The sequence below is a fragment of the Erithacus rubecula genome, assembly GCF_903797595.1.
Source record: "Erithacus rubecula genome assembly, chromosome: 4".
Lineage (NCBI taxonomy): Eukaryota > Metazoa > Chordata > Aves > Passeriformes > Muscicapidae > Erithacus > Erithacus rubecula.
Window position 1 is genome coordinate 6,703,457 of NC_136686.1, and position 26,718 is coordinate 6,730,174.

Genomic DNA, 26,718 nt, shown 5'->3' on the forward strand with positions numbered 1-26,718 from the left:
ATTGACAACAGCACAGAAAACAGCATCACAGTAGACTCTGCAAACCATGAAAGAGTTTCCTCTTCTTCCATGAAGATTTTGCTGGAATGCTTTGCCAAGAATTCCTGTGCATGGCACCTTTCTTTTCTGGTAATGGCACAATGCCACCCATGTCACACTCCTGTTTGTGGTTCTTTTACACAATGCAGGTTTTGTCACCATGAATTGCAATGAAAGGCACAGATTATTTGTTTCATGAGACTATTTTCACATACATTGAAATAGTGAAAGGTTCATTCTGTGTATTTAAGAGATTACCAGCTTTTATTGTTTTCTAAAATATTTTACAATACAGAGACCCAAACCAGTAATTCCTGACAATTTGAGCAACTGTCCTGTGGATGAACAAATATGTTGGTAAGTTTTTGTTGACAGACATATACATACATCCACTTTCTAAGCTTGCACATTTGGATTCACTGAAAATTATAACTAAATATATCTATAAGCTCAAAATGCAAATGATAAAGTCCAAGATTAACAACAGTGTTTTATAGTTACCTTGAAAAAGATTTGTTAAATTCATTACAGTGTAGCTTCCTAACATGGCATATCTACTTACCTGATACTTAGTTTTAACACAGATCTGCTGTAGTTTTACAACCCAGTTTTCAATGTCACAAATGCATATTTGACACAATTACAGCTGACCAAGTTGTAACTGCAAACAAATGTAGATTTTACAGTGTTCTGCTACAATAATTCATGTTTGGACTAAAGCTAGTTTATTTTGACTCATTAATTTATCCACAAATACTGATTTTGAGTATATTAGTGTATTTACTGTACTTCTGAAAAATCTAATCACAGAATACTTTGTCTATGGTACAGTAATGAATATGGCAGGAAAGAAGATTTAAATATACCTATAATTTAAACTCTTAAAATAGTCTAAATCTTATTGACACCAAAAGGCTTGATAACTAATAGCCATGCTCTTCATATTTTGTAATATCAAATTATATGTACATATACACAACATAGATAGGCTCTTAATAAAAGCATTTAGTCTATTTTACAGTCTTCTCTGTTCAAGATAATCAGCCTTCACAGATTTAACATTTCAAATCACCCAAAAATCATTAGCAATTAGGAGGAGATTTTTTGTTTCCTGCAAACATGTGCTGGAAATAGCCACTCTTCCAGGGCTTATGAATAATCTGTATTTCTTTTGAATGCCACTTAAAACCTAGATGGAAAACTCATAGTTCAAGTGTCAACCCACATAAAGAACATTTGTAATAAATCCCAACACCTGCAGATATCTCTGCTACAAATAATCTTCTGTAACAGATATTTATTAAATACAGTATTTTGTTTTACAACACCATTTACAACTTCAAGCCATGCTGACAACACAGAAAGATCACTACAACATGGAAAGAGCTTTCATTCAGTCAATTGGTGACTAAATCTATATCATAATTTAAGTATTAATTGATGAAGCATATAAAAAGGTGCTTAACTACATAGCATTTAAATAAAAAAATACTGCATCTTTCAGACATTGATAAGAACAAATAAAAAAATTAACTATAATAATCTTCAAAATTCAAGTTGCAAGTTACTGAAGGTCACTTAAAATAACTGATTAAACAAAAGTGAGCATAAGCCACATACCTGGGGTAGGATGAGGCATAAGCATAGAAAATGCAAAAATGTTTAGGATCCACAATAACAGACCATATGGGAAGAAAAAGTTTAAAATATTTTTCCTATCATACTATTTTTTCCAACCTAACTCCTTTCCTTTGCATTGTGTACAAGTTGTGAAAACAATGTTGAGCTTTTGTATTTCATTCACCCTTATTTTGGAATCAAGCTCTCACCTTTTCCTTAAAATATTTACACTCTTTACATCCATCCAGTTTCTTCTCACTTCACCTAAATACACTGTACAGGCCTACAGAGCTCTTGTGACACTTCTGTTTATTATTTTGTCCTTTGTCACTGGATTGGTTCCACATAGTTTGCTGGGTATAAACCAACTTGTCCATTGTCCAGGCGTCCTTTGCACCAGCCCTGCTCGTCCTCATTCTCCATTTTGGTTAACTCATCCCCTGAAGAAAAAAAGCAACATTTTTCCCAACTTAGTGCAAGTCAAAAAAATGTTTCATTAGGCTTATTGTCTTAAGGTTTTATGGGAAACATGGAAGAAAATGCTGCCAAGATTAAGTAGCTCAGAATTGCTTTCTAACTTCAGGTCTATCCATTCAGACATTCATGAGTATAAGATGACTTCATTTTGACTACAACACACATCTGATATTCCACATCCTCTGGGAATACTTTGACTTTTGAGAGCTTGCAGACTCCCAGATGTTCCGTAGGAGCAAAAGAAATTCCACCTCAGCTGGCAAAAAAAGGCCACATTGAGTAACAATTATCACAACTTATTTGTTAACAACTTGCAACTTACTTGTGTCAAATGATTTCACTAGATAAAACTGATTTGTGTTTTATCTTAGCAATAGGAAATAGATGATGAAGGTATTTATTAATCACTTACTACAGTCCCAAATAGTAGAGACTCTTGATATCATTTAAGAGAATATAAACTAGCCTAAGGACTATTAAAATCTTTGGTAGAAATGGAGAAGCCTCTCATTAAATCTTCTCAAGACACTTATCTTTATAGCTTTTCTCTTAGATAAAAAGGTTATGGCTTCATCTCTTCTAGTTTTAAAGCTGATCAGAAAACTAATAGCCACTATGAACAAATGTTTGGCACTTCAGACTTGGTTTATGTCACATGTTACACTTTTTTCAGTGCAGCAGAATGAGAGTGGACCATTTCAAACCTTCCATGAAGTGTGTGTTAATAAAGAGTGGAAACAAGGACTACAAAAAATTCATATATTCAATGACAGTATGCCCTAACAAATGCATTTGTATCAAAGCCTGAGCTTGGAAACTTGGTGATGTTGGAGGTCTAAGAAAATATTAACACCTTCAAGAGTCATTTGCATGGCAGTTACAACAAAACCACTGTGATAATAAAAGCAGAAGACACAATATATTCTGACACTATAGCAGAGACAGCATTTCCTGTCACTATTCTCAGCCACAGAGGGCCACAGGAGGATGAGACAGACATATTGCAAATAATTATGTCCCATCCTCTGACATGCTTATAAAACCTCTCACAAGATATGAATAAAGTTATTCTTGCTGTTTGGAAGCCTCCCACAGCTGTTTGCCAAGAGAGAAAAAAAAAAAAGTCAAAAAGCACCAGATGTAAAGGTACTCCACTAAAAAAGTGAGTTTCAAGTATTAAAGTACATTTAATGGACACTGTCCAGAGTCTATATTCTGTAACATGTATTTAGAAGCATTTTGTAAGTAAATTATTTGAATACCCAAGGAAATCCCATCTGAGAATATCCATGTACATTTGAACAAATCCTTAAAATGCATTAATCCACTGTTGACAGCTGCTTAGGAGCATAGGGATATCTACAAAGGGACACAGGATTGAATAATTTTAAATTGGCTCCCACCTGACCTAGTGAGTTCTTTTCCTTAGTTTTTTGTATGTTCAGTGTAGAGCTAGTCACACTAACACTTCTCCCTAAAAACTAAATGCCCATCCTATAATTCAGCATCTGTAAGAGGATTATTCATGGTCTAGCACATCTTCCCTCTCCTACAATTGTATCAATCCCATAATTTGGTGTTGTAGCATTATTCAATGCTCTTCCTTCAAAGTACTGAACTCTTTTTAAGTGAAGTCTGCATAACTCCCCTACTTTATTTCTACAGACCTCCCACACTGAGAGCCACTTGGTTCAGTGGTTTAATGCAAGTGACACAGCTGGTACTCCAGCACAGAACACCTAACTTTGTATTTAACCAATACATCTGTGTATATAAACATTGCATAGTTTTGCCAAGGAAAGACTCATTACTGTAAACCCTTGCTGCTTCACAGGAACCATAGATATATTTCAAGGGGATTAGCATGCTTCCATCCCATGCTAAGAAAAAAAAGGAGCAGCTAAAGTCTACAGAATGAAAAGTAACTTTTGGCTTGTGTGCATTCCACAGAAAGTAACAGATGTTTTGTTACTACTGTACTTCTGTCAGGACACAATTCAGCAAAGTTCAAAGTAACCCATTCCTCCACTCTGGAAGTCTACAACACTTGTCTACAAAAAGAAAAGTCAGATATTCAGTGGTTTCACTAATAAAAAAGGAAGGAGGTGAGTTAAAGGCAGAGCACCACCACCTGAGCTGGGGGGTGTTTTGGTTCAGAAAGTACAAACTGCATTTAGAGTATGACTTGGGGACACACTTGAGCACCACCCTTGTCCCTCAGCAGAACAGACATCCTGCAGTTCCCTGACTAGCTGCAACATGGACTGGCGTCTTAACTTTCAGCCCTAACATCCACCTAAGAACCACAGCAGGTGGTATAGACACAGCACACTTCTTACTAACCCTAGCTGAAAGGCAGGCAGAACCAAAAGCCTTCTGGAGTTTCCTTTCAACACTTAAATCTTGTTTTTCTATTACAATTCATCTGGTTGTTACAGGAGATGGGAATAAATGACAAGCAAATGGGAAAAGAGACAAACTCAGAGTGTCTCTCTCTCTCATTTGCACAAAGTGCAGTTCTGTTTGCTTTTCCTAAACTACTCCTTCAGTCTTGTTCTGGAATTCCTGGTTGGAAAATATCTCCTGCAATTCTGGGCAAGACAGTTAAACAATTGGCATGGAAGTCATGAACAGTGGGTAGATTTCAGCTGGAGGCAGCAGCACCTGTGGTGTGCAGCCATCACACCCTGATGTCACTTTGCTGTGAGTGGAAACTGTGTGTGATGGGTCTCCCCCATAGCTGCATCTATTCTGTTCTCTCAACTCCTGTAACAGTGAGGGGAAAAGGGTTTAGAGCTCAAGGGAGATACAACACCTTAAGAAGGAAGAGGTGCACTAAGTGCACCCTTATATAACATAGGACTGAAAAGAAAAAAAAAAAAAAAACAACAGGTAAAGGTAATTCCTGTGCTTAACATACACTGAAGAGGGGTGGAAAGAGACAGTTTAACAAAGTGTCTGTCCATGGCTAAATTCTCAACCCTAAAAAGCAATGCAGAAAGTTGAATGTTCAAAACTGGATGCTTTCCATTTAAACAGTGAAACTATTAATTGATTAAATACAGTTTCAAGAATAGCTGCTGTAATATTTTCCTTTAAATAACAACTCTGTAGGGTTGGAATTCCAGACATCTAAAACCAGCAGCTGTTACTATCACCAAGGAAGAAAATGGGAGAGAGGCTTTTCAGTTCTGCAGGTCATTTTGTTTCACTTAAGATGGTAAGAAAGGAATATCTCAGAGGCAACTCAATACATTGCAAAGAGCTAGGAGTCAGTGCTGCCAAACAGGAGACACCAAAAAGCATTATTAGGAGGGATGATGGTTAGACAGGATCCTGTATGTGGAGTTACACATCCAGAGAAACAGGTGTCTTCAGAAAATAAAAGCTGAGGAGACAAAAAAATCTCCTGCCTTTTTCCTTTTTGACAAATATTTTCAGTAAATGTCACAAACTTACCAGCTTTAAAGCTGAGCTCATCCTGCTCCTGGCCCTCATAGTCATAGAGTGCACGTACTCTCACCTCCATGGTGGGAGGGGTGTCTTCATCAAAGGGATTGGTGTCTCCATTTGCATCAGTGGAAGAGAAGGGGTTGTTGGACTCTTCATCAGACCAATCTGTAGGGTAGCTTTGGTTTTTCTCATAGCTGCTAACACTGAAAAATCAATTTTGAAATTATTCTTTTCTGCTTTTAAAATAGGAGACTAGAAATACTACTAAGATATCCCTAAATATGCTTAAACTCCACTCTAAGGTCCAGTTTTGAAACTTACTTTCTGGTATCTTCTCACCTATCTTTAACTGATAAACCTCACTAAAAAATAAAAACATCCTTGCAATGAATCTACAAAGTTAGAAAAAGGCAAAGCCAACACATATCAATCTCCCCACAAACACAAAAAACTTCTCTATTAAGAAATCCACATAATCCATGGGATAATTTACTCAGCAAAGGCAAAAGAATGTCGTAGTTGATGAGAGGGATTATCTGATTTAGGTAAAACATTTAAATTGCTTTGCAGAACCTTCCTCCCAAATCTCTATGCATCTCTACAATAGCTTCCAATACTTCCTCTATATTGCAATCCACCAATAAAAAACTTCATTATATTGCAACAGCTTGATAATTTAAAGAGAAGTTCACTGTTCAGCATGCACATGCCAGTTAAGAGAGTGGAATATCCCTAGAGTGTACACTGAAGCAACAGGCAGCTGCTTGAGAAGGTCCTAAACAAAAAAAGAAAGCATCTTAAAAAGATTTATTCAGTGAGAAAACACAGAGCAGTAAAGCTCCAGGAGCAGTTTCACTAGAAAAACACATCAATTCTAACATTTTATAGGACTGGGACAGGAGGGAAAAAAAGCAACAGCAGTTCTGTTAGCAACTGCCAATAACCACAGTAGTTTGAAACCAAAGATCAAGCAAAAGATATGGCATCTGTTAGGAAAGACAAGTTAGGTTACAGTGTTGCTTACACAACTGCTTAAAAACACTTCATGCACTGACCAGCGTAGTGTTATAGAAACCGAAAATAGAAAACCCTGGATAGAGAAAGTGCAAATGTGGAAACAATTAAAAAACAACATTTCACCAACTTTTTGATCTTATTGTCCTCCTTTTCACTGACAGTACTCCCAGTATCTTCTTCATCTTCAAAGGGATTGTAACTTGATTGTACTGACTGCACTGTGTTACTCTGGACACTAACACTGCTAATTTGGAAAAGAAAAAGCATTATGGTGACCCTACCTGTATAACATAACACTGTCACTGGTGTCCCACTAAGCAGTTTCTTAGCAGACCCCTCCTTCATCCAAAAACATTTAAATAAACAACTAAACAAAAACAAAACATCAATCAAATGCAGCTTAAGGCTCAAGAAAGCTTGGAAAGTCTCACATATGGAGCATTCCTCCAAAATATTCCACAATACAAAGGATATCAGAATATCCTTTGTGGACCACAATTTATTTTTTTCTACTGCCTGCAATAAAAGGCAATGCAATTTTTCAGGCAAGCTTAATTACTTCTTAAAGCAGTTGATATTAACAGTTTCATATTATTTGTATTTGTATCAGATCCAGAATTCTGATGTGACTAAATGTTTTGCAAACTAAGATCTCAAAGTATTATTGTCATTTCTAGAGATGGAAAGGCAGGAAGATACCATCAGATCAGATACAGAAAGTTCAGTTTCTCATGAAGTTTGGTTTCTTTCAGCTCCCAAAGGAAAGAGAGCTATAAAATGAAGAATAATTCCCAAATTAATTTATGAAGTGCAGAGACATCACTAAAAATGCTCACAGACAATTATCATTTGATTTAACGGTGACTTTTTGATGCTGGAGAGCTTAGTGTATTTGAAGGCAACAGTCTTTTCCAATTAGTGTTTTTGGGCATAAAAAAGCTACCTGCTGTGTTTGTTAGGCTGTGAGACTTGGTCTCCTGTCTGGTTAATCCCGGTCAGGGTCACTCCATCAGAAGCTTTCTTTTTTTCTCTTCTACTCAGAGTGCGATTCAGGTCTGCAGACCACTCCTAGCAACGAATGCAAAATTGATTGAGAAATTGAATAAGTAACCATCACATTTAATTTTCAAACTGATTTATGGAAAATACATCTATATATACAACACTGCTGATTATTAAAGATGAGTCATTCTAAAGGTTTCATTTACAAATTATTTACATTCATCTAGTTCCTACTCCAGCAATGCAAACAGGTACCTGTGCTACTCACAAAATTCCAAGGTTACCTGTACTTCCCTGTTTAGTATCCTGAACCCCTTGAAAAGACTTAAAATACCAGACATCTGGCACTCAACTGGAGAAATCAGAAGAGCTGGCCAGTACAGATATTTAAAAGATGCACCATGAGGGCTCACAGTTTCAAATAATGCCAAGACATGTGGCTTTAAAAGGTAATTCTAATATTCAATTAAAAAGGTATTGTAAGACAGGGCTTACTTTTCCCTCTTAGATGATTTACAAAGAAGAAGCAAATTTAAATCTGTGCCTAAGATTTAAGCCCTTCAGGTACTTCACCCTGGATTTAGTGAAATTTATTGTCCTAAAACGCCATCTATAGGAGTTAAGGCTCAAATCAACACAAGTATTGACAAGACAAATGATGTCACTTGTAGACCCTCCTTGATGTTTTGAACCATTCAAAGGCAGATGGGACAGGCATGGTGATAAGTCCTGCATCAATTCAAAGTCATGTTTTGATACCTTATTTTACTATATATACTATACTGATACAAAGCAGGAACCAACAGAAAAGAAACTGGATGCAAGCAAATATTCTATGTTGAGACATATTTCCTCTCTGAACATTTAAAGGTAAAAAAAAAAAAACAAAAACAAAAAAACCCCAAAAACAAACAAAAAAACCCCCCCAAAAAAACGTCAGGAGAGAGTTTGCTATACCAAAGATGGCATTTGAGAAAAGTATTTTTGTCAGGAAATGCAAGTTTTCAGAGTTGCTATTATTCCTATGTAGCACAGTCAGTCCAGTGCTTTCTGCACAGTTCTTCAAACACCTCATTATTTTAACTTTGTAAAATATATATTGGATTTCTGAGTTACCACAGTTTAAAGACCACTGACCTATGCATATTTGCAGTTTACAATGCAATGTCATAGTCATTTGATCATGACTTTTTTTACTTACGTCATCCTTGTAGCATGTAAACAAGAAAAAACTTGATTAGGGAAACAGTAACGAGCATTTCATTTGTTAACTATAATGTTTAAGAAAAAGGATAGTAATTTCTTCACAGAGAAGTAACTGCACTTCAGTGTTTCAGGCAAAGAAATTCTACTGTGATGAATTTTCTTCCTCAAACCTCTAATCTAAAGTTACTCAGTATTTTAAAAACAGGTGCTATTTTTCTTTATTGTTATAAGGGAACAGAGAAACACTCCAGAGTTTATGCTTTCACTCCATTAATTTAATGCTTAGAACTTTTCAGCAAAACCCATGATTCTGGTCCAACTCCTTCCACTTCCAGCTATCATACACAAGAAGCATGATCTGCACTGACACATTTTTGTACTTATTTCTTGTAGGCTATTTTAACAGAGCACTACTTAGAAAAACTTCCTTTTCAAAATTGCATCCAGCAATAAAACGACCAGCTGGGTAAAGGTGACTTTTTAAAATATAGCATACTGAGTTTTAAATACCAGTTTTGAAATTTTGAACTGTTTGGTTCAGGCTTTTTCAGAGTCTTTGCAACATACACTACAATTACCTGCTATCAGTATGAGATTCAAATTGAAGTCTGACACCAAAGGGGAGAAGTAAAACATAAAGGAGAACATATGCAGATGTCAGAGATGTACCAACTAAACAATGAGTAACAATTTCACTAATGACTTAAGCTTAAAAAGCTGACTCTAGTTTTCTGGTTTACCCATTTTCTCTTTAAATAGATGCTCAATATAATCATTGCCAAAAGTTGTGGGATGAGAAGAGCCCAGTGAAAACTGAGATAAGAAAACTACTATGACTTATAAAACAAAAAGATTCAGTGTTGGAACCTTGAAGTTAAGAACTACACCAGAAAGAAATATTACAAATAGCAGAAAGGAAAAAAAAAAAATAGACAAAACAATTCTGGGGTTTAAGTACTGTGACCTTACCTCAAACTGAGGCCAATTCATTGACATGCCTGGCCCTTGATTAGCTCTAAACCACCGCAAGTCTTCAACAGCATCTGCTGTTTTGATATTCTGTTCCAGCTCACGGTAGATATTTTTGTAACTGCAAAACAAATTGATCTTTTAATTTAGTATAACGTTTAGAATCATGGCAAATCCCTAGATGTTTTTTTAAAAATATATTTTAAATTCATAATAGTATTGAAAAAACTTTAAAAACTTAGAAAAACTTTAACTTTTAAAAACTGACAGACGTGTTAGCTGCCTGTAAAAAGGGAAGAGCAGTCCAACAAGTAAACCTTCAGCAAGTTTACCACACCATAAAATCCTTGTTTACCAGATTTTAAAACTATGATTCTCGTGTAATTTAATTGGCTCTCATTAAAAATATATATACATACATAGGACTGTATTTAAACTACTGAGCTGCAGTCTTGAAGTTTCTTGAATTTCAAAGCTTGTCTACAAGACACTAGAAACTGGTTCTGTGCTAAGTCCATAGGACTCTGTGAAAACTTCTGTTTTAATTCAGTGAGAATTGTAAGACATTATAAAAATAAACCCTCCAAAACTTCAAGCAGAGGTAAATGAGTTAAACATTTTCCTATGCAGGTATAATATCTGCCAACTGTTTTTGCTGGTTTGGGTACTCTCATACTATTTATATCAAGAACTGTGAAAAAGAACCTTACAATTTTTTTCTTATCCCTTATTCTAGTTGTTTTTCATTAATAAAATAGAAATCATGTTGCAGATACAGCTCTGATACTCTGATACCAGACCATGCACATGGTAATGTGCATGACAATAAATTTACATCCAAGTCACCAATATGGTGCAGGAACTCAGAGTATAAAAAAATCTCAATACAAGGTTTAAAATATGACAAAGAACTGCCATTATATTATTATATATATAGTTAAGATGCTATTATACTCAAGGCAGAGAATTTCTGAAAATCCTTTCAGACTAAATCACACAAGATGTAGAATTAGAATTCATTAGTGCTACATTGTCAAGGAATTAAACTTTCTCAAAATACATTTCCACATTTCTGAATTTCTATATAAGACTTGATTGCTTTAACATATACACAGTTGGGTTTTTTCTACATCAGCAGCCATTTCAATGTATTTAAGCAATAGAGAGGCATGTGTTTTGAGAAAGAATACATCATTAGTAGCCATCAGTTAAATCAACAACAAACTTTAGGTCTGCATCTGCAGAAAACATGGCAGGTTATTTTCTGACCATGCTCTTTAGTATCACTGAATCTAAAAATCAATCTTTCTTTTCAAAACTAATTATACACTTGTTATCTCTGTACTAAAAAGAGCCAAAGATAAGGAAACAGATGAACAGTTACAGCTGCTTTTTCCCTTGTTTCACCCTAATAGTTCTGTGCTTTGCTCAATGCTTATTATGACCACTCCTGGAATTCTAAGTATCTTAAAAGGAAATCATTGCCTCTCCACTCAGTAATTTTCTGTGGTCTTCCCCCAACCTTGTCCACTAGGTCAACTATTTCTCATTTATTTCTGTTTTGCAATTTCCTTTAACCTAGTGAAACTGAATTAAATGGACAGCAATTCTACCATCTATCTACTCCGAGAGCAAAAAGAGCCTATCTCCCACAGCAGTTCCATAAGAACTTTGAAGCAACCCAAAATGGTAATGATGCCAAAACAAGTGCATTTGCCCTCATCTATTGCTTGCTCTATTTTTATTCTTGCCTCTGTAACACCCCCTTTCCCTCATGTCAGTATTAACACTTGTGTGACAGCATAGTAAGGCAGTTTGGAACACTGCTCAGATTAAAACCAAATTTGGTTCTTCCTTTTCTCCTTGCACTTGAAGTGCTAACCAGAGTGCACATGACCTCTGCTGTTAGAAGTGGGATGTAAAATATTACCATGGTTACAGCACTCACTGCAAGTACTCCTGTGTCTGGAGCTCCCTACCAAAAGTTCAGTTTTCTTGGAATACACTGAGGGCTCAGGTAGAAAGAACAAAATACAAGACATGCTTGATACACATGACAGTATAAAGAGCAGGCTTTGAAATTAAGATGGACAAGAGCTCAGCAGTGGTTAATTTATGGATCTTAAATTTATCCCCAGATTAGGGTAATTCATTACTGACCTCTAGTATTTTAACAATAAATGTATTGACTACAAATTTCATGCTGTCCTGCACTAATAAATTCCAATTTGTTCTCCAATAAACACGCAGGACACACAATGCACCAAACCCCTCTTTTCCCAATCTTTGATCCAGCATTTTTTGATTCTAAGCACTGAATCCTTTCTAATTGGAACATATTTGTTTATAAAATACCACAAGAATTAGAGGTTTGTTAGTTCTGGCAAATGCTAGAGATAAATTTTAGACAAAACAAAAAATTAATCTCTTTCACTTACACTTTCAAACTGAAGCAACGCATTAGAAAGAAATCAGAACACTGAACTCTGATCTACTTGAAACATTCATTACTTTTCACCAGAAACGTAATTTTAAGCTTAAAAAAGTAATTTTTAAGGAAAAGAATACTAAGCATTGATTTTGAAGTCTTAGAGTTTTACCTGGCAACGTTGGACAAGTCAAGGTGTTTCTGAACTTCCAGTAACACTTCTCGGAAGAAACGCAACCGTTTTTCCTCAAACTGCTGGCACTGCTCAAATACCTGCTCCATGTTCTCCATATACTGAGGAGTGGCATTATCCAATTCTTTCAGTGATTTTTCATACTTTTCTTTTGTCTGGGGGGTACAAAACCAAACTGTTAGCAATATATTTTATTACTGCCCTGCAATACAGACTTATCAAAGCAGTAATGGCCAAGATTTAGATTAGAAGTTGCCAAACTGCAATCTCTGTATACCCACCTCAGGGCACGATGAGAGTGACCTAAGTAAACTGCAGAAACAGTTACAATAAACCTCCAAGCCTCTTCTCTGGCTTTTAAACAGAAACCATGACAAATGTTAATGTAACACTAAAGATAAAAACCAAAGGGGCTACAGAGTAAATCAGAGCAGGAAGTCTTTCAAGTTACTGAAGGTATTTTAAGATCTTTTAAAGTGCTGTCTCTTCTCCTTTAGTAGTTTACATAGTGCACTGTGAGTTATGACCTAAACCTCAAACATTGTGTACATCCTTGTGAACATAAATTGCATACACTGTGAGCTCAGCTAACAGATACAACCTCAGACTACGCACTCATTTACAGAAGTAGTTCACAGGCAGGAATTAAAAGATCCCAACTGGTGGAACATAACATTCCAGATCCCAGAACAGCATTCTCAAAGGAAAAAGACATCCCTGAGGAATCACACATTTAAAGCTTCTCAGCAGCAACCCACTGAAGAGATAAAGTAAATTGTGCAACAGAACAGCATTTATTCAAGTGGATTATATCAGCTTCATTTTTAAAAAAAATGCGTTCTGCAGTCAAGAATAATGACATACTTAGTTGTCAGCAAGTTTTAGGCATCTCTCTCTCAGATTCTCAAGTGAAATAGCTCAGTCCTCACTAGCAAATAAGTAGAACTCTGCCCTAGAAGTTTGCTGGCTTACTTGTGCTTAGTTCCCTGCTGAAAGTACTTAAATGAAATAGAGGCCATACATTATTCATCTTCAGAGAAGAAAAATTTGGCAAGAACATATTCTTGGGAGAAAACTAAGCTTTGGTACAGGACTGTAACTGGCTATGTGAACTAGTGTTTACAGCACACTCAGGAGGAAAAAAACTTAAATATGCACAAGCTATAGGCTAAAAAAAAGTTAGTATACCTTTAGTACATCTTGTTTGCTTCTCTCCACTTTGTCTTGTAATTTCTTGAGTTGTTCAGGATTCAGTGCTGGGTCAGCTTTGCTGTTTGTTTCTCTGGATATAGCCAGTTTCTCCTCTTTGCAAGCAGCATGGTAAGCTTTCTTTGCAGCCTCCACCTACAAAGGAGATTTGAGTCTTTGCATCTGGAACAGTCTACAGCAACCATAAAACCTTAGCCATAAAATCACATTGCAATGAAGAAATGGTCAGGTTTTGTTTTTTCAGGATGAGTTTTCTTTTTTCTATTTTTTTTGGGGGGGGGTGGGGGGTATTTGGGAAATTGTTTTCATTTAGGTCAAAGAATGAACAACACATAAGAATCAACATAAGGAAATTATTAGAGCATTCTTTCACCATACAAGAAATAGCACTCATACAGCTCAGAGAGGTATTGAACAGACTCAACAAAAGGGTTACAGAAGTCCCCAACTAAACACTTTTCCCTCATGCCCATGGTTACCTGCTCCCCTTCTTCTACCAACCTCTTATTTAAGATTTATGTTATATGAGAGGGAAAAATCCCCACAAACACATTTCCCCCTCATTTATTTGAGCAATTCGTAACTTTTAATTGCATGAAATCAGATACTGTTAAAATGATAGCTTAAATTCCACTTTTTCCAGATTTTCACTGAACTCACCAAGATTAGGAGAGACCAAGAGAAAATTATTTCTTTTCAGAAGAGGACAGAAAGTAAGAGATCTTTAAAAGAAAGGAGGGTCCAGCAGAAAGAATAGGGAGTTTACTCCCTTATAGAGATTTGAAACATTAGTATATTATAACACAGGATATCTAATACATAATCTACTGCTGTACCTCTTTCAGCTTTTTTGCCCAGGGTTTCTGAGCTTTCCTAAATCCATCTTCTGCTTCTTTGGTTTCCTTAAATCCTCCCATCATTTGCTTATGAAAGGCTTCCTTCTGCCAGTTCTTGATTTTTTCAAAATCTTCATTCATCAGTGAACCTTTTACTTCTAGATGTAGTTCACTCACTTTTTCAGCTTCTGACATAAAAGCACACCAAGCCCTTTCTACTGTTCCATACTGTGGGCCTAAACACAACAAAAAGTGTCATTCTCAGTAACCATCACCCACATGGAACTTATATTCCCAAGAAACTACCTGAAACTATTGACTTATATTCACTTGTAAACAGCAATGTTGATGCAAACCTAGAAAAGGGAACAATTTCTTTTCATATAAATTTAGAGTATTACAAACTTTTAAGCCAGAAAAAATAATATTCATTTAGTCTGGAGTCCTTACCCCTATACCACAATTCTCAGTATTCCACAAGAGAGCTCCCCTTTGAACTGCCTTCAGTTTCTCAATATACTTTTTGAAGGGTGAATAACCATGGAAGGACAAACTATTACATTACTATTACAGAATGTATTAAACAGTATCAGGTTAGCCTTCCATTAGAGCAATACCTGGTCTTTAATTACTAGTCTTTCCCCACATCACTGCCCCCTTGTTATTCAGGATCCCTTTTCAAATTGTACTGGAAATTATCCAGAAACAGACAGTTCTCTAGAACATGACTCCATACTGGAGGCAAGATTCATCTGCTTCAGCAAGAAGCAAACAAACTTGCAAAACAACAGGGCTTTGCTTGGTTGGGTTTTCATAAAAAAAAAAACTTGGTCATAGACATTACTGAGTCTCTTGCAAAGACTCCATTATAGGCTAAAACACACAGTATTTCTACTTTGTACTTACCAAAACAAAGATACACACAAACATATTTTTCCATTTGAGAAAGCTGTCAGAGTTCAAACTCAGCATTACCTTTCTCCACAAGTTGCTTCCACCTTTTAGCCCATTCTGTGAGCTGCTGAGCATAGCCCTTCTCTATCCGTGCCCGTTCATGAATGCAGTTCATAAGATCATTGCAAAGTCTGTGCCCATCATCAATTCGTTTTACTGTCCTCTTGTAATTTCCAACCTACCAAGAGACAAAGACTTAATTTCTGCTTGAAAGCTCTGAAAACAAGACAGATCTCTAATTAACATAAATACTGTAAACCAAGAGTAAGATAATACAGTAGGAAATAATCAATTATGGGATCAGAGTCATTAGTATTAAATCAATTAATCATAAAACCTAACTGCAACAATACAACAAAGGCTACAAGTTCCCCTGTAAAAAAAAAAAAAAGTCATTAATTTAAAAGCAAAAGCTTTATTATATTTTATGAAGTCTGCAATGTAATTATTGGCAGTCACCACAGTTGTTCTGCATTATCTTATCTTGCTAATGTTCTGGATAGTGGAGAAAATCCAGAGAAATAATAGAGTATTTCTTTCCCTTTTCAATGTTTATTATCAAGTACCTAATACATTAATTTCATGCTGCAGAGACATGCAAAGGAGAATTGCAACACCTCTATCATCCATAATAATAGTTTTTAAGAATGCAGTCACTGCTGACAAACCAGATAACAATTATTTCAAAAGGATACTCTAGAATTTAATGTGGAAAGATACTGACAGAAATGGCACGACTTAAAATTGTAAATACTAAAGAAAAACCCTCCACAGTTGCTCAATGTACAAGCTACAATAAAATAAGGACATAGAGCAAACTGCACACTATATAATGAACCTCCATTAACACTCTTCTTTCACTCTTGTCCACACACCAACATGGAATAACAAATCTAAATGTCTGAAAGGAAGAAATGGCTTATGCTGCTCCAGAGTAACATTTCCACCAAATTCAAGGTCACTCAGGTTGGCCTTTTTAAACATTAAACAAAACCTAAGAACTCTGTTAGGAGAACTTGCACAGCCTATTTAATATCACAGCCAGTTTCTTATCAGCCCTAACCACCTGACTGAAAAACAAAGATTAGCAGCAAGGCAGATTAAATATTCAAATACTCAAAGAGCATTAGTCATTCTTACATTTGAATTGTATCTGCTTCACATCTGACCGAGAGAAAAACAGTGAACTTTTAGGTTCACATTTATTCACAATTTTGTCAGCAGATGCACATGCAAGCCATTTGCTTGAGAAAAATGGTATACATGGAAGTACTCTTGAAAGGGGGAAAAAATCCTTATACTAAATACTGGAGGAATAAATTACTATTTTGATAAATATAGACATATGCTAGGTCTTCTCATTAAATCTGGGAAAAAAATAAAATCAAACCATCAATGGCATGACAAAACCATTTCTCTTAGTGGCTTAGAAGAATTAATTTCAGCAAGTTTTTTAGTTTGGACTACATTCAAGTCAATGGAGCAAAGAAATTTAGTTAGCATCTAAGTAAGGCACTAGTTAGAAGTCACTGATTTGTCTAAATCATGTAAACAAATGCATACACACACCCCCTGCACATTTAAACATAACCCACAATATAACTGAAGATAAGAAGCTACCAGAGTCAATACATCCATGTCAGCTGATTGCATCCATTACCAAGAAAGCATGAAAAATAACCTTCTATTTTCAGGAGAAATGGAAATGGAGAAGTAGGCAGTTATACAAACACAGTCAAAGTATTAAGGGAATTAAATATCTCCAAGAATATCTACATTCTTTGTAATGGAAGACAAATCATTCATCTGCTCAGAATTACTCCAGCTGTAGGTTCACAGTCAAGCAGTCTTTGAAAACAGGTTATGTTAGCTTGGCACAACTACTGAAGCCTTATATTACTTTAATTTATGTCTCCAGTTATTGCCCAGGGATTTATGTCTGTAGCATGAACATTTCCTTTCATACATTTTCACTATGAAATTAGCATTTTAAATGCTAATATTGAATGAGAGTTGGCTGCCTTGTGGTGTATTTAATCTCTTCATTCTGAGCAAACTCTAACCTCATGGTAATATTTAGCAGCTGCCAAATTCCAGGCAGGTATTCAGCCAGCTGAACTGAGCTCACCTTTGATGGTCCATTCACTGTTATCACATAAGGGCACTTTTAAAGTGCTGCATGCACACCACAGATAATTCACCCACACTGCCTCCTCCTCCTCCTCACAGGAGGACTGAAGGAACTCAGCATCTCAGTTTAGAATCAGTATAAAGAGGAATCACCAGGCCTACAATGCTAAAAAATAACCTGGTATTGCAAAGAAATACAATTTTACATTGAAATTTGCTCTATGAGGAATGCTAGAATTTTGGAAATACAACATTTTTTCTGTGTTCCATAAGTTATATAACTTGGGATGCAACATTTTTAAACTTACTGGTTTCTCTAAAAACTTGCATTTTAAGTTAGGGACACTGCAATGACACATTTTAGAGATGTGGATTGTGCAGCCTGTCACTGTAGGACATGAGATTTGAGACACAAAGTCCTTAGGCCACAGAGCCAAGTAAAGGGAAAAGAAATTCAGTCTTTATGTGGCCAAGGAACTACTAGATTAACTGCAGATAGGTTAAAACAATAAATGAAAAACAGCAACACACTCAAGATACCCTGAACTCTGAAAAACATGTTATACATTGTTTATTCAAGACTCTTTTCTCCAATTTCTGAGATCAACGGCAAACCTTCTGCAAGACTTCCCCCTTTCCCCTTCACAATAAGTATTTGAGCAAATTACAAATGAAGAATTCTTTTATTTGTAGCAACTGACCAGGAACAATACAAGCAAAAAATGCTGTGCATCTTTGTTTAAGTCAGAACTATTTTACATAATAGCTGTCAATTTTCAGATTTCTCAATTAGTCCTGTAAAGTACATGAACATAAATGATTTTGCTAGTTAGAATAATTTCCTGATTATTCTGAGCATTGGGCTATTTCCTGTAAAACAGACAGCAGACAACTAAGACGTGAATGAAGACACGAAGTTTAAATTTTCATTTCCTATAAATATTACAAACTTTCTCACCATTACAAGAAGAAAAATAGATATTTAAAGACTATATCCCACTTTCATTTTAGCATCAACACTACATCCATCTGAAAGAGAGTTTATTGCATGACATCAAATTCAGTTTCTGTTTACCCTTAGTTATCAGAAACACTTCAAAAGGAAATAATCAAGTATATTTATTAAGAATACCACTATAATGGTCACTTTTTGGATGCAATCAGTTGATTCTGGGAAAATCGTGATTCAAAGTTTTGTGTTACTCTCCCTACCTGTTCTAATTTGAACTAACCATTGGTTTTAACCCTTTTCCACTGCAAAAAATACTGAGTTTTCCTACTAATAAACCTCAATTGATCCTATTTTGCTACATTTCTCTCTTAAAGGCATTATAGATACTTTCAGGTCTCCATCTAGCTTAACCAAGACAGCATTCCTGATTTTATAACTTCCTCTCAGGCAGGAGCACAGCAATGTCCCCCCAAATCCTCTGCCAAATCTAAGATTTAGGGAATCTGTAACATTCAGAAAAATCCACAGAGGCACCCTCTGATCAGGCATTAATCATCCTATAGCTGGCAGTGCAGCCAGCTCTCCTTATACCAAGGGAGCCAAGCACTGTCACTGATAGGATCTTTAGTGGGGATATCTAAGAGTTTACAACCTCATTATTCTACAATTTCACAGCACTAAACATAAGAGAAGAATCTTAAATTATGTAGGCTCCTTTACCTCAACTGTTAGACTTTTTTTTGTTTGCTTGTTTTTTAATTTTAAGGCACATTCATTGAGCATTACAAAAGCTTAGAGTGTTAAACACACTTTGTAGGTTTTTCTGGTAGACTGAGAGAAAAGAGTATTTTCATTTGTTACCAGCCCAGAAGGTGGCAAAGATTCAGCTATTGCTAAACTCCTGTTAGGTAATTTCAGCACACCATAATAAACATTAGCCCACAAATACTTCAGGAGTTTCAAATGCCTGAAGATAGATTTGATGTCAACCCTTTTTCCAAGCTTGCAGAGCTTATTCATAGCAAGTCAGCCTTTATGAACTGGAGCCATTCAAAAAAAAGTCAACAAGGGTATTTTTAGGGGCAAGTACTCCTAGGCACAACACAGAATAATAAGCTTTAAAGGTTCATAGTCAAACCCACACATACCAATGGACAACATGGGGACACACACTATTTCCAACATTCCATTTAACCATGAGAAAAATTTCTTTCCAGCTACGTCAAACGGGAAGTTTCCAAACATTTCAACCAGCATTAACATCTACAACCACTGTGTGGTTTTTATAAATAAGAATAATGATATTGGTGCATAATTAGCACATACAGCCAAGTACTTATGAGTACTAGCTATGAGTAAGTTTATGTATATAAATTCATCCCTGGTTACAAGAAAAATCCTGAGGAAGCTCTTAAACACACAAAATCTTAAGCCAAATACACCAGTAAAGCAAACACTGGCAATATAAATGAAAAATATTCCATTGCTCAAAGTTAGGAGGAGATTTAAAAAATGAGTATGTGGCAGGAATCTACTATTGCAGTGTCTATATATTTTCTACCCAGAGTGTTGCATTCAGGCCTTGCTTTGGTTGGCTGGGGTTTTTGTTTTGGGTAGGGGTTTTCTAGTGGTTGGTTTTGTTGGTTTTTATGCGGTTAGGAGGGGGCAGGGGACAACAGCAATGCAAACAGAAGCCAAATTTGATTCATCCATACTACACAGGGGATCAACTTCCACTTTGTGACATCTTACATTGCTAAAGATCCTCAGCAAATCCTTCAGAATGCAACAAAAGTCCTGTGCTCAGCACTTCAAAATGCACACCAGGTCCTGTCCTCCAAGGGAGTCACTCACAGGGCAGAAATAATCCCAGCTGCAGGATTAGCAGCTGTTCAGAGTGACTATTTCTGTTTGGGTAAGTAGGTGTTTGAAACACCCCTGCAATAAATGGGCTCCATATTGCTGATGTTAGCAAAAATTCAGGGGAGATAAGGAAGCACATCTAGGGGATAAGGAGCACACAGTCTCTGAGGGACCTAGAGCTCATTTAAAATTGCCTCCACAGGCAGGGTAGCTGCTCCTTTTGATGTCTTACCTTGCAAGATAAGCACACACTTTCACTTTGATCTCTAGGAACACTCACTCATTGGCTTTCTTACCCTCACAGGTATGTAACAAGAGCATTGGTCTCATCATGCCCAAGGCATTTTTTTTTAATATATCCCTGATAGTGATTACCAAGCATAAGGCTGGAGCTTAATAAACAGAAAGCTAACTTGATTATGCATTTTGTTAATTATTAATATACCAAATTCTTTCATGGGCATTCCAAAAATACTCCAGCAGGGCAAGGCCAATCACATTTAACTAAAGCAACACAATGTTGGAACCAACCAGTTTTGCTACAGTCCATTTCTGGATGCAGAAAGTGCCCTAAATTATTATGATGCATTTACAGCAATCATGCAAATGCTCAGACTTCATATAATACATGAGAAAGAAATAGAAAGGCTTTAAAACTGTACATTTTTCACCTTCCCTTGGAAAACCTGTTGCCACCCTGCTTCAGGCTATCACCAACAACCTGTGATTACCCAAAGCACATCATCCTTGTCAGCTAAGTAACACAGATGAAGGAATTCCTTCTTGGGGCATATCAACAAGATTCTTCAGTCTCTAGGATTTCTGCTCCCAGAAAGAGTTATGAGCTTAGCCAGACACCTCAAGGTACATTGAGGCTTGACAGAAAAATAAATTAGGAGAGTGAAACTTCCATTTCTTAAGTAATTAAAGACACTACTACAACTGAAGCTTTGATGAAATCCTCCACTGCTATTGTGGGAATTACTCTTCAGAAAGTCTTTTCTCAATATATTGCAGCTCTTTGTTCTCTAAGCAACCTGTATTAAAACATGTACAAATTCTCTGACTCCTAAAGTACTTTTATTGACTAAAGAAATTAGAGGAAAGGAAAAAGATTCTACTGAATCTACTGAAGTTCTACTGAAAAGTATCTGTCATCCTGCTAGAAGGCAAAATACCTTGGGTTTACCAAATAATATAAAAAAACCCCTTCAATTTACTTATGAAAGCTGCTGCTATTTCTTTGGCACACTTAACAACCATGCATAATTCTGAAAGCCTGTTTTTTTTCAGTCATATCAGCTGTTCTGATACAAGATATGACTTCTGCCTAAGCCTTGACCTACCCACATTTTTTGACTTCCAGATTTACAGTAGGCCATCACCATGAACACAAGTCCAAACAATTCCAATTCCATTTCAACAAGACAGCAATTTCCCAACCACAAATCAGAGCCTGATAACATATCAGTGTTGTAATAAAAAATACTAACCTTTAGAGGAAACAAGTTACTGTTCGTATTGTATTTCCAGCACTGAGCTTAACTCTCAGTGCTGGGGCTGGAAATTTCCATGAACAATATTGAAATAGCAACAAATTGAAAAAAAAAAAAAAGCTTAAAAGATGAAGTAATCTGCATTGAAATGCTCCATGGACAGTCTGAGCATATGCAACTAGACAAGGCTAGAGCAGTAAATCTACTACCAGGCAACTACAGACTCTGGACTCACATTTTTTAGTAAGACACCATAGCAAGGCAGTGACAGTTCCAAAAGAACACAAAACCTTCTAGAGTCAGAAAACTGATAGAAAACGAGGTATTTAATGTCCTAAAGACAGTGAAATTTCTGTCAACAGCAATGGCAAAAGCTTTGAAATTCACTTATCAACATTTTATTAGGGATAGTTCTCATCAGCTCATCAGAACAATCAACTTTCAACAATTAAAAGTGTTTTAGCCTCAATAGGTATACTGTCAGCAAAATGCAGATTTCACAGTCAATTTTTCAGCTAGGTCCCACAGCCAGCCACCTCACTCCTTCATAAATGCCTTTAAGAAAAAGATGGGCTTTGCAGCACAGTTCAAAGGTAAATAAATCTGAGCTATTTTGGAGTGCAAAGGAACAAACACGAAAGCTCACCCTGCCAAACTGTCACTTCTGTGCCACAGCCAAGTTCAAATACATTCACTGCATTCAGCTGGGGCAGTAAAACATACCAAGGTGGCTTTTTAACAAACTGCAAGCTGACTTTAAAAACAAACCAAAAACTTATAATGTCAAAAATCTTGAAAAATTTCTAACAAGAGTATAAATGTCAGAATTTGTAGTAATAAAAAAGCCTTCCAAATTGATTAGGAATTCTTCACTTGCTGTGACCTGAGGCATGAAGCACTCAGCTGGCATTCCAGAGGCACCACATCCTTTCTAATCAAATCAAACAAAACACATTTATCTAAGCTGTTTAACCCTTCTGAAAAAGATTAAGGCCAGAATTCAAAGATGCAGTCTTCATAAACAAAACAATTATACAAAAATATAAAAAAAGGTTTTAAACTAAACAGCAGTCAAATTTAGTTTGGATAGATGACTCCAAACCAAAAGTATCATGGAATGGTTTGGGTTGGAAGAGACCTTAAAGCCCATCTCATTCCACCCCCCTGCCATGGGCAGGGACACCTTCCACTATCCCAGGTTGCTCAGAGCCACATCCAGCCTGGCCTGGAACACTGCCAGGGATCCAGGGGCAGCCACAGCTGCTCTGGGTAACTGTGCCAGGGCCTCACCACCCTCACAGGGAACAATTCCTTCCCAATATCCAATCTAACCCTGCTCTCTGTCAGTGTGAAGCCATTGCCCCTTGTCCTGTCACTCCAGACCCTTGTCAAGAGTCTCTCTCCATCTTTCCTGTGGCTCCCTTCAGGCACTGCAAGGCCACAGTGAGGTCACCCCAAAGTTTCTCCTCTCCAGGCTGAACAATCCCAGTTCCCTCAGCCTTTCCTCCCAGCAGAGCTGCTCCATCCCTCTGATCCCTTGGTGTCCCCTGGCTCCAGCAGCTCCCTGTCCTTCCTGTGCTGTCCCAGGCTGGGTGCAGCCCTGCAGGGGGGTCTCAGCAGAGCAGGGCAGAGGGGCAGAATCCCCCCTCCCCTGCTGCCCTGGGCTCTGGCTTGGGGCAGGGCCAGCTCTCACCCACAGCACCCTCCAGTTCTTCTGCTAGGGCTGCTCCCTCTGCTTATCCTCACCTGGATCCATCACACACAGGGATGTGCCCAACACAGGGCCACCAGCACTTGGTCTGGTTAAACCTCATGAGATTCCCATGGGCCACTGTTCAAGTTAGTCCAAGTTCTTTTGGGTTGTCACTGCACCCTCAGCTCAGTGCCATCTGCAAAGTTGTTGAGGGTGCCCTCACTCTCTCTCTGTCATTAATGAAGATATAAAATAACACCGGTCCCTGCATGGACCCCTGAGGGACACCCACTTGTAAGTGGCATCCATTGAGATTCTGAGCCACTGACTGCTTCCCTCTGGATGTAACCACCCAAGTAATGCCTTTTCTATCCAGCAATCCACCCAGAGAATTCAAATCTTCCCAGTGTGGAGAGAAGGATGTTGTGCCAAAGGCTTTACAGCAATCCACATAAATGACACCTGTATCTTTCTCTTGTTCACTGATGGAGCCACTCCACTGGAAAAGGCACAAGGTTGGTCAGGCAAATTTGTCCTTGGTTGTCTCAAATCACCTCTCTGTCTTCCTTGTGCCTTATCAGAGCTTCTAAAAGCGTCTGTCCTATGACCTTCCCAAGCACAGAGGTGAGTTTGACAGGTCAGTAGTTTCCAGGGTCCTCCTTCCTACTCCTTTTAAAGACAGGTACAACTTTTCACTCTTTCCTGTCACCTGGAATTCCACCTGGTTGCCATGGCTTTCCAAGTATCATTTTAACATCAATGAAAAATCTTTGTGGTTATAAATAAAAAAAGAGTAAGCACAGAAAACCCTATAAGGCAATCAACTGATTGCTGTACAGAAGTCTAACGTTTCCTTATCCAAGGATAAAGAAAGGTATGCTCATGCATTATACATGAGTCTACTCACATTGCTTATGAAACAGACTGCAGTCCTGACCTTTTGGAAAGAATCCACAGATAATTTCAAGGAAACAGTCTTAAGTAGCAATGTTTACAAAATGATGCAAAATAAGTCACCGATAGCACAAACACAAATAAGCCACCTATAATAAGCATAAAATACATTTAAACAAACTGTCATGAAGGCCCCTATTTAAGGTAATTGCCATTTCTGATCATCCTTTATTGGATTTAATTCTTTGAGCTCAAATTTGTCCAAACATAATCATCCTAGTTTACAGAAAATTTCATTCTTATTCACTCAGCTTTTATGCTTCCAGTGATGACTATTTGATGGAAAACAACAACTTGGTACAGAACAGCCAGCCAGAAATCATGTTCTGCTGCCAAGTATACAATGCCCAACACACATCAAAATATCTCTTTTGGTCCAGAATTCTTTTTTCCTGACTGCCTCCTTATTTTATTTTGAAATACTTCTAGCAAGGAAGCCTGCTCAGAAGTTGTCTCAGCATAAAATAAACCACACAGTAAAACTGAGGTTGGAAGGATCCTCTGGAGATCAGGTAGCCCAATCCCCTGCTCAAAGCAGGAGTGATAGCTCAGATTGCTCAGGATCACAGCCAGCTGAGAGACACCTCCAAGAGCAGTAGTTCCTAAGGTCTTCCTTTCTACCCCTTTTAAAGACAGGTACAATGTTTTACTCTTTCCTGTCACCTGGAATTTCACCTGATTGCCATGGCTTTCCAAGTATGTTTTAATAACAAAGAACAATCTTTCCCACAGGCTGGTCCCACAGCCTGTCTGCAGTCATCCTGTAGAGCACCCCTACAACAAGAAGGGGTAAAGGCTTAGAGTAGAGCGATTTTAAAAGAACTCCTATATAAACAAGACATTTATTTAAGTAAATATGTCTCCTCAAAAAACTATACCTATCTACTCAACCAGAACCTCACTAGTATTAGGTCTTTTAGAAAACATATTGAAAAAACATGGGAGATCTGCATCAAAATGCAATACACTGTCACCACAGCACAGTTTAATTGTCTAGAATAGTTTACATTTCAAAGGAAATACAATATCAGGTCACCAAAATCAAGCTAACATAGGTCTCTGGTAAATTCACACAGGTTCCTCTAAGCCATTTTCAGGTTTGCTGTTCAAACTCAAAAGAGCTCCTTCTCAAATGATAGAAGTTTGCCCTACTGAATATAGCTAATTTGGACAGTGTACTCACCTCCAAATGTGTCAGTATTGACACTGCCAAACCTTTCTTTTTACTCAAAGAAAAAGATTTGTTTTTGTAAAAGTATTTCTGCTTCATGAAGTTTCCTTTCTTTAAATCTTAAATTATCACAGCATCTGAAAGTCTCTGTCAGATTGGGGCAGCACAAATTACTGATATTACCAAGTGTTTTCTATTATCTTTCTGTATATATGCTTTTACACTGAGATAAGAATAACTTGTCTCAAAATGTTTATACTTATATCCAGATACAAACAGGAGACAGGCAGTACATCCTCCAAGTATTTTACTTTTGTAATTTATGCACACTTACAGTAGCTTGGAACAGTTACTTCAGATTTAACATTGATAATTTTAAAAGCTACTCACATATGGCTTTCCTTGACAATAAAAACTGACAAAAGTTCAATTCTGAATTCCATACCCTGCCCAAGTGGATGATTCTCAAGTTCATTACAGCCCTCGACAGAATCAGGCCAAAATCCAAAAGGTAATTTCTACCCTGAAGGCTATTTCTGCAGATCACAATAACCAATGTGTCTTGTACTGTAGCCCTCTCCACAATTTACAGTGCACAAAAATCTGATTTTCTACAATATAAGTAAAAAATAAAATCAAAATATTGAATAAAACATTTGGATTACCTCCCAGAAGCTATCACTAGAAACTTCTACTCCAACAGAATCATCATATGAGCCAGACATTGCTATGTATGAAGAGCTTGTAAGTATTCAGAGCTTAAACACCTTCAGAATCTGTAAAAACAGAAAAAAAAAAAACAACTTTTATGAGCATTATTAATGGAGTTACCAAGTCATGAAAAAAAATTATGTTAAGCAACTTCATTCAGTATTTCGATATCCAGAGATGCCAGATAAAAACAAAAGGTAACCAAGGAGGGGATTTTAGAACAGAAAACTTCTACTAGACAGTTCATGGCTCTTATCATGACATAGGTTGTCCAGAAAACACTCAATGCATCTGCTCATATCACATTTCACTAGAGTCTTGAGTTTATTTAATGATAAAATTTCC

At 36.9% G+C, this 26,718-nt stretch overlaps 1 protein-coding gene across 7 annotated transcripts in view; it reads right to left on the reverse strand.

Annotated features, from left to right (window-relative positions):
- Positions 1-275: 275 nt before the first annotated feature.
- Positions 276-26,718, reverse strand: part of PACSIN2 (protein kinase C and casein kinase substrate in neurons 2) — a 53,384-nt gene continuing 26,941 nt past the window's right edge. For 5 of the 7 annotated variants that reach the window (XM_079303798.1, XM_079303795.1, XM_079303797.1 and 2 more), the window contains 10 exons: positions 26,328-26,438; positions 15,425-15,581; positions 14,450-14,685; positions 13,593-13,748; positions 12,384-12,559; positions 9,784-9,904; positions 7,550-7,674; positions 6,734-6,850; positions 5,596-5,792; positions 276-2,099 (listed from right to left, as the gene is read on the reverse strand). In XM_079303798.1, the coding sequence (XP_079159924.1) occupies positions 1,987-2,099; positions 5,596-5,792; positions 6,734-6,850; positions 7,550-7,674; positions 9,784-9,904; positions 12,384-12,559; positions 13,593-13,748; positions 14,450-14,685; positions 15,425-15,581; positions 26,328-26,387 (1,458 nt within the window). In that variant the 5' untranslated portion in view covers positions 26,388-26,438 and the 3' untranslated portion in view covers positions 276-1,986. The remainder of the gene's footprint in view (positions 2,100-5,595; positions 5,793-6,733; positions 6,851-7,549; positions 7,675-9,783; positions 9,905-12,383; positions 12,560-13,592; positions 13,749-14,449; positions 14,686-15,424; positions 15,582-26,327; positions 26,439-26,718) is intronic. The other 2 variants (XM_079303800.1, XM_079303801.1) reach the window with 2 other exon arrangements.